Here is a 9,402-nt window from a genome sequence, read left to right on the forward strand (position 1 = left end):
TGATCCCTAAGCCTTGGAGACAATTGTATAGTCAAAAAGCAAGATGGCTGACAGTCAGCCATATTTGATCTGATTATGAAACAAACTGACATGGACATGTATTCCTATATGTATGATGTATGTGCCAAATATGAAAATGATCTCTAAGCCTAAGTACTATTACTCACCTTGATCTTGCTGAATCCATATCTAGCGTAGCTTTACCTAATCTCTTTTTCTGTGCATAGACATTAGGAATGTCAACCTAAGGCAATAAATTTAAATGAAATGAAGAATTTTATACAATAAATTATATGTATTTTCATAAAAAGAAATGCAAGTTGCACAATACTAATTGATCTTTACAACATGTATTGTGAGAGCTATAAATGGCTGATGATCACTCTTTGATCAGCAAGTATAGATAAAAATCCTTAAATTTTAATGCTGCTTGTGAGAATCTTATTTCCCCTTTTTAATCACAACGATTTCAAATTCTCATCATTCTATTGCAAGAATAATTGCATACTCGCAACAACCAGTGAGAATTATAATCAAACTGTTCTTACCTCTGCTAATTTATTTAGTGGTTCAAGTACTTTAGCTTCTACCTCCATTTCAAACACAGTTTTGTCTTTGGCTATGTTCTGTTGACACTCTCCGCATGTGGCCAGCATAGACCTGTACAAAACATACATATATAGGCATTTCAGTTAATTACAGTTAATAATTACATTCAAAGTGTGCACATTAAATTCTGTTGGTAAATCTTGCATATCTAGGGGGGGGGGTATAACAATATTTTCAGACTGAGCAGTCAGAGGAGAATTGAGTAGGTACCAAATCACGGCAAACATATACTGTAAAATACTTTATTTTTGCACGGAATAAATTTTCGCTGAAGGAAAGATTCAGCGAAAATGAAATCCAACAAATATACCTTTTTTCCTATATATTACATTCAACTCATCAAAAAATAAATTCCATACAAAACACACAAAAAGTCTTTTCAGCGAAAATTAATTCCAGCTTAAATAAAGTATTTTACAGTATACAAATCATTGGATATTGGTACATTACTGCTATATGTTTCAATCTAGAAGAGCAGAAAACAAGTCATTGTCAATGACACGTCCCCGTTCCGTTCATATTTGAGTGACATATACATTCAAAGCAGATCATGACCGAAATGCACCTGCATATGTACAACACATTGTACTAAATCTGAACAAAATCCATCCATGCATGACTGAGATCCGGTTCCGGAATTGTGAAAATACGTGATTTTGATGCATTTTCGGCCTTAAAATGGCCATCATTCAGCTATTGTTAAGCGGATCATGAAACAAATGCACATATCTATTTGTGACATGATGTACCATGTGTGTGTGAAGTTTGAACTTGATCAATCCAGACATGTCTTGGATACGGATCCAGAACTGAATTCTTTAACAAAATGGCCGCCAGTCAGCCATTTCGAACTTGATCCGAAAAAAAAAAAGACGTGCATCAAGGTCCTATTATGTTTAATGTATGTACCAAATTTGAACAAAATCTGTCCATGCATAACTGAGATCCGGGTCCGGAATGGTGAAAATGTGCGATTTCCATGCATTTTTGGCCTTAAAGCGGCCCCCATTTGGCTATCGTTAATGAGATCATGAAACAAATGCACATACATATTCGTGACATGATGTACCTTGTGTGTGTGAAGTTTGAACTTGATCAATCATGACATGTCTCAGATACGGATCCGGAACTGAATTCTTTAAAACAAAATGGCCGCCAGTCGGCCATTTCGAACTTGATCCGAAAAAAAAATTATGTGCATCAAGGTCCTATTATGTTTAATGTATGTACCAAATTTGAACAAAATCCGTCGTTGCATAACTGAGATCCGGGTCCGGAATGGTGAAAATGTGCAATTTCCATGCATTTTCGGCCTTAAAGCGGCCCCCATTTGGCTATCATTAATGAGATCATGAAACAAATGCACATACATATTCGTGACATGATGTACCTTGTGTGTGTGAAGTTTGAACTTGATCAATCCAGACATGTCTCGGATACTACTCCAGAACTGAATTCTTTAAAACAAAATGGCCGCCAGTCGGCCATTTCGAACTTGATCCGGAAAAAAAATGACGTGCATCAAGATCCTATTATGTTTAATGTATGTACCAAATTTGAATGAAATCCGTCGTTGCATAACTGAGATCCGGGTACGGAATGGTGAAAATGTGCGATTTTGATGCATTTTCGGCCTTAAAATGGCCGCTATTCGGCTATCGTTAATCGGATCATGAAAAAAATGCATGTGCATATGTCCCATATAATGTGTGATGTATGAGTGAAGTTTGAACTTAATCAGTACATGCATGTTCGAGATACAGGTGATCACGGACGGACGGACGCACGCACACACACAGGGCAAAACATAAGTCCCCGTTTTCGGACTACGTCCGAACGGGGACTAATAAAATCATTGGTTGGGTTCACAATTGCTTTTTATCATATGGGATCAAAGATGTCAGGGGAAAACCAAGAGGTGGAGAATGAAGCTATATTTATCAATGTATTTAAAGTAAAGTGCCTTGGCACAAAAATGGAATAGAAGCCCTACTGGTAAGCCAGACAAGTCTACATTACAATGTGCATGGAATGAGCTTTTAATCAGTTGGAATACAAAATGTATAAGAGAATTCATCAGCATTACATGAATATTCATAACTTCAAACCTCTCATGGTAATTGCATTCTGATATACTGACACATTAAGCTTTTTACCCTGTACGAGCTACATACAACTACGTATTTTTGCTTTCAGTGAAAATAAAATCCAGCGCATACCGATATACCTTTTTTCTATACTTCCCATTCAACTCATCAAAAATCAATGAAAACATACAAAATAACCATTTTTTTTGGCAAAAATTAATTATGTATTTTACAGTATCAGATTACAAAGATATTGAACATAATGTTTAGCTGAGTGGAGTTAACACTAGTCAATGTACACAATACACAAAGTACATGTAGTAAAGTTTAATTTCAATCAGAACATAACTATTACCTTTATGGTCATACTTGTTATAACATTGATGATACAGTAATTAAACTAATCAATAAATTAAATAAATCATGATTTAAACTAGTAAATGTTTGTATGAATCTGAATAAGTATTACAAGACCACACCTAGGCATAAAGCAGTGTTCTTCACAATCTGAAATACATGGTGGTCAGTCTAATTTGCATAAATTTACATATTAATTTGCATACAATATATACCACTGGCAGTGAAAAGACTACTCAGCGTAGTCACCTATGGTGGTTGCAGCGAGTGTACAGTAATAATATTGTTTTTCCAAATAAGAACAGTATGATTTTAAACATTTGGTCATGCATACACTTTTCACTTGAGACAAAAGTACATAAACTGAACATAAACGTAAGCCCAGAATGCAAAAGGTCATCAGTTTGCTTTTCCCATACTGTTTCACGGCTAGAATTTTCATTTTTGTTAAAGTTAACATGCCATCTTCTAATATATCATTGTCTTTGCATATATATATCATTCAAATTTATTTCCTACTTTCGTTATCACAAACACGATTACTAAAAAAGACAGCTATGATCGAAACTTCTTTAGTTGTATACGGTACGTAACAAGCAACGACAATGAATTTAGATGAATAACACATAAACCGCCGCCTTGCTGTTTACTTTTTCACTATTGCCATAAAGACACTTCCAGTGGTCATTGTTTGTATGTGGAGTCTTGAAAAACGATTGGCGATTCTTCATTTGTTACAGCCAGGGAAGAACACTGTAAGCTGTTTACAAATCATTTCAGCCGAGTGTTCATTGGTGGGCGGATGTCGACAGTAACTAGGTGGCCTTAGCACTTGATGGGTCTACATAAAACCCCTTGTGGAGTGTGGAGGAATGCTGCATAGATGTCTAAACCATCCCATAGTGTGTGATGTTTGCATAAATGTGATGGACAATGAGATAGTAGTGCTATCCATGTCCAGTAATACAATGAAGTTCCAAATCCTTAGTGCAACCCATCATATACCTTACACTTATAACATATGAACAGGTATCAAAGCAAACATTTCATTCATAATATCAATTAGATCATCCTAAGTATAAAGAAAATAATTAAAAAAAATGTTTTATAATGTATCCAAGGTGTGATTTAATTTAATGTTTACTGCTTCCCGTTTGAATCACACATCTGATACTTTATAAAGCATTCACTTTTCCATGAATTCTGCTCATCAACAAAAATCTGAATTTCCAAGTTGCTTAGTATCAATCAATCATTTATTATTCACTTTTAATGGTTAAATAAAACTCTTAAAGTCTTACCCAAGTATGGAGTTGTTGCCCAGCATCTGGCTTGACTCCATCATACTAGCAGCTAAATGGCTATCTGGTAGTTTTTTCTACAAAACAAGATTATTCATGTAATGAAGAGAAAGTTATTGATAGCATCACCATGTGCTGAAGTCTGGCATGGATACACCATTTGAATGCATTGCTGAATACAAGCATGACATGCATGACTGATTTAAATAGCTGGTCTGTGTTTTATGCATAGGTTTACAGGTACATATGCAGGTATTGTTACTGGTACATTGACTTGTAAGCCTTTCAGGCTTTATACATTCTGTAAATGTGCAATGAAAAAAATAATTTTTAACAGTATAACAGAAAACAAAGCTTGCAACAACAAGATTACATAGTTTTTAATTGATAATTTATTGATATAAATATATCAATAACCAAAATAATTATTATTCAATATTTTTATATTTAACTGCAGCATTTGCTTTAATATTAATGCATCTCAAATAGTGGTTCGAGTAAGCCAAAAGACTGTGTGGGTGTGATTTTAGGTATGCAACTTATCCATTTTAGCAGGTCAGTTATGCATGAGAAAATACTGCATGGTATGATGCTTATATTTTGCATTAATTTTTTACATCTAAAAGCATTAATTTTCACAGAGATTTAATTACACTGTTGAAATAATTGTTAATGAATTCATTGGGATTTAAATTCACGAGTTGAGAACCACCCGCTAGCATGGAAGACTAACTACTAAGGCAGTATGTGAAATGCCCTTTGATCGCTAGTCTTCATGAATATTTTGAAAAGTTGAGAACCGCCCACTAGCATGGATGACCAACTACTTGTCACAGTATGTGTAACATGCCCTCCAATCACTAGCACTTGTTTGTTCAGTAATTGTTTTGATTTCATTTCTACAAAATCAAGTGAGAAAATACAAGGGGTTGAATTTGAATTTTGAAACGATGAACCCCAGTGAACACATTAGTTACTGTAAAATACTTTATTTTCACTTGGAACAAATTTTCGCTGAAGGAATGATTCAGTGAAAATAAAATCCAGCATGTATATGTTTTTATTTCTATATTTTACATTCAACTCATGAAAAATTAGTGAAAATAAATTCCATACAAAATGCCAAAGTCTTTTCAGCGAAAATTAATTCCAGCTAAAATAAAGTATTCTACAGTAGACCATTGCATTAAATTGGAGCTTAATACTAGATGTCTGAATAAAGAAACAAGGAAGCACTTACCAGTCTTTTATCAAAATCCTGCCCCTGTCCTTGTAAACATGCTGACAGTTTCTTAGTTGTGTTGTGTGACACATGTTTCAGTGTTTCTATCTTCTTCTCACACTGTCATAAACAAATTATACATCAGATAGTTACTTCTTACAAGATTATGTGACAGGTTACTACCATGGGTATTCACGAGTCAATCACACATGCTTTAATACACAGAATTGAATACTATGTTTAAAGAAGTTTTAGAAATTCCTTTTTCAAGAAGCCCCTGTGGTAACACTATTTGCGATAGAAAAGTTATTGACACTGGAACTTGAGTTCTGGGCAGATTTTCAGATTTCATGTATGTACATGTACTGTCACTACTGGTACTTGTACATACAACACAACTGGAGAGACAATGACGATACTCAGCCCAACTCAATATAAATTATTTATTATATTATTCATTGCCTATATACATATGCAAGCACCTGCCTCAGATACATGAAAATCCCATAAATTGTAATATAATTTATATGTTGTGTACTAGATAGAAGAAGCAATCAGATTGCTAAATATTTCTCTATTTCAACTGTAGCAGCAGCAGAACTAACATACACCACTTTCATGTAAGATTTCTCCCTAGTTATAATAATAATAGTTTATTATGCAACTGTAATCTGCTGTGGATACAGTAAGGTAAAAATAGTGTAAAATAAAATCTGAGTAATGCAACTAAAATTAACTACAAATTTAAGGTCTAATAACTACAACAACAAAAATCAGAAAGTACTGGTAATAAAAATACAGTAAATAAATCAAAGAAAAGGCTCTCCCTACCCAGGGGTTTACACAGGCGGTGTTTTGTATATGGTATTTTTTAGATATAGTGAAAGAGCAATGTTATTTTTCATTATTTTTAACAACATTACGTCTTTGTTCTTTTCAATTTAGGTAATTTCGCAGTTTTTCAGGAGGATTTTTCTTTCATTTTCAAAATATGAGCAAAATACGAGCAACTCAAAGGCAAATGTTTTTCATCTTCTGTATCGCCTTGATCACATTTTTTACAGACACTTTCTGCTGCTGGTAGTTTTGGTTTTCTCCTTCTCCCCAGTTCAATTTCCAAAATGTGATCACTAAGCCTGAATTTTGATAACATTTTACATAAGCTAAAAGTTATTTATTTCATTTAGAGAATTTTCAAATTCATAGTTTATTTTGAATTGTTTATATGTCCTAAGTTTATTGCCTTCATTTTTGTCTCTACTACTAGTGGATTATCTACATTGTGCTGTTCTTTTGCTTCATCCAGTTCCTTCAGACCAATAATATTTTCAATATGTTTTATCCACTTTGATTTAATTGCTTTGTTTTCATAAGAATATTATTGTCAGCAAACATGCTAAGTCTATACCAATATTTAATTTTTGCTAGAGTTATTTTTATTCTAATTGGAAATCTACCTAACTCTGCTATATATGTGAGGCAGTAAACCTTGAACACAATACCTTGAAAATTCTAGATGGAGAGTATGGGACTGACCATATTTTGAGTTACCAAGATTTACACATTATATTCAAATGGCATAGAAATATACCTTGAAGTGCATTTTTATTTGAGGCGGACAGCATGTATACTAAATGATTGTATAAAGACTAGGTCAGTCACCCCAATGATAACATTCAGTCCCAATGTTTATATTGTAAGCATACATATCAATCTTTTATTGATCTTCAGTATATTTAACCCTTTAGAATAAAATTTGTGAACAAAGCAGGCATTTCATTTTCTTCTTTTTACTATTTTCAATTTTCCTGCAAAACTCTGTAAGTGTTTGAACATTTTGCACTATAATGTTGTCATTAATTTTGATGCTAAATGATGTTTTGAAAAAATCAGGAAAACATTAATATGTCACTTGTATTTTTACCCAGCTGAACAAAGAAAAATATTAGGGAATGATATATAATCGTGAACGCTGATGAAATCACAAATTTCACTGCAGTTCTTTGGCAGAAAGTCACAGCTAAAAAGAATGTATTACTTACAAATGTCAAACGATCAAATCAAACAAATTTATACCTGTGAAAATTTGGCAGTATACAATGATTTTATTTACTCACTTGCAATAACTCATCACTGAGCACTTCAGATTTTTCAGCTCTGAAAATAAAAATAAAATGAATTAATATTTAACTAACCTAATATATGAAACTCATTCATTGTGTGGAAGAGACAACAGTAAAAATATTATATTATTGATTATTCACTTTTATTATTAACTACATGTATAAAAATATTATTTTCATCATGGGCAGCTCAAACAAAGGAAACTACTATTTTCATAGTTTCAGAACTTTTAAATTTGATGCACAAATAATCTAGGAATTTCATGAACATGAGGATAGGTCATCAATGGTGTTTCTCTTGAAAAAAAAGTTGTGTAATATGCAAGCAATGAAATGCTGAAATGAATTTACTGGTCACATTTTTTGACAAAAATTTAAACGATTTAACATGCATGTGAATAGAAAGTACAAGTGAAAATACCATTTCCTGTCTGTTGCCTTGAGCACAGTCCCTCTGATCACTCTGATAGAGGGACTGTGCCTTGAGTTTATGATAGTTTGAAGTTCAAGATGACAGAGTTCAAGCAAATTTGTCCAAGTGCACAATTGGATATACAGAAAAAAACAGAACATTGTTGTCTTGCCAAGATAATCATAAAAACTGAAGGTGAATTATTGAATAGATGACAAATGGGATTGATTAAAAATGTCTAACTGGTTTCCTGGATCCTTATTTTGTCTGGTACAGTTAATGCTGAGACACTATTGTTGAGTGGAAATATGGAAATTTAATATCAGAGTAACAAAAAATGTCCTTGCTTTAAAATTTATCATACAAATAAAAAAAGAACAACATGAGAATGTCTGGTGATGGACGTAAAATGACGTGACATGCTGAGAATGTGAACTTTCAGTCTTACAATTACATGAAAGTGATAGTGACTCCGTCACATCACAGAACATACAATATTGTATGCACTTCAGCTGTAACAAAAGTGACAACAACCAAATTCAATAAGTACGGTCTAAGAATAAGCCTTGCAAAACGCGTGCTCATGTAATTGGTACTTGAAATAAGCTGAATACCAAGGCTACTGGTGCTCATTGATAACGACACATAAATGTCAACTTTACACAGAATTTATTATGTGTTTTTAAAACCATAATAGATGGGCGTGTTTCGATACTCAGCCCATGGCACTATCTTTGCCAACTTGTGTGATGTTACACACTAATGTCAGCATTATACTCGTTCCCGTCATGTGGTAACGTGGTATGTATTTGTAGGAACGAGAGCATGAGACAGAGGAAACTCCTCGCGATGTTTTGAAAGATCGAATGAGTCGAGAGTGGGTTACATACCTTCCGAAGTTCTGGTTAGCAAGCTGTTTTACTCGTAAAAATTGCTTCTTCATGGTTTCTTTTTTGAGCATAGTGATCCAGCATTCAGACTGGATCACACTAAAGAAGATAAAATAGTTGACGTTACGGAAATGTTATAGTCCTCTAAACTGGAAAACAGAAATGTGTACACAAACTTTTTATCTGCTGCCCTCGACACACAGACTCGTAGAGCATCATGGGAATACGGAAGTGTTGGACCTGGACTTTGACACGCCCACGATCCATTTACTATGCAAACTAATCACTGATGATGTCACTGAAGATGATACTCAGAATGCATCTTTCGATGAGACAATAGTGTATGCTAAAGCGGCACACAATTTTGAATGCCTGCTGCTCCGGTCTCTGTCTCTCCTGAA

General features: G+C 33.8%; 1 protein-coding gene across 2 annotated transcripts in view; it reads right to left on the reverse strand.

The window, feature by feature from the left end:
* Nucleotides 1-9,352, reverse strand: part of LOC100377506 (rho GTPase-activating protein 44-like) — a 37,529-nt gene extending 28,177 nt beyond the window's left edge. For both annotated transcript variants that reach the window (XM_085502038.1, XM_085502039.1), the window contains exons 1-6: nucleotides 9,002-9,352; nucleotides 7,694-7,733; nucleotides 5,595-5,696; nucleotides 4,355-4,431; nucleotides 549-660; nucleotides 168-244 (exon numbers count right to left, since the gene is read on the reverse strand). In XM_085502038.1, the coding sequence (XP_085358164.1) occupies nucleotides 168-244; nucleotides 549-660; nucleotides 4,355-4,431; nucleotides 5,595-5,696; nucleotides 7,694-7,733; nucleotides 9,002-9,072 (479 nt within the window). In that variant the 5' untranslated portion in view covers nucleotides 9,073-9,352. The remainder of the gene's footprint in view (nucleotides 1-167; nucleotides 245-548; nucleotides 661-4,354; nucleotides 4,432-5,594; nucleotides 5,697-7,693; nucleotides 7,734-9,001) is intronic.
* Nucleotides 9,353-9,402: the final 50 nt, after the last annotated feature.

This window comes from Saccoglossus kowalevskii, chromosome 8, assembly GCF_978046115.1.
Source record: "Saccoglossus kowalevskii chromosome 8, keSacKowa6.1, whole genome shotgun sequence".
Classification (NCBI taxonomy): Eukaryota; Metazoa; Hemichordata; class Enteropneusta; family Harrimaniidae; genus Saccoglossus; species Saccoglossus kowalevskii.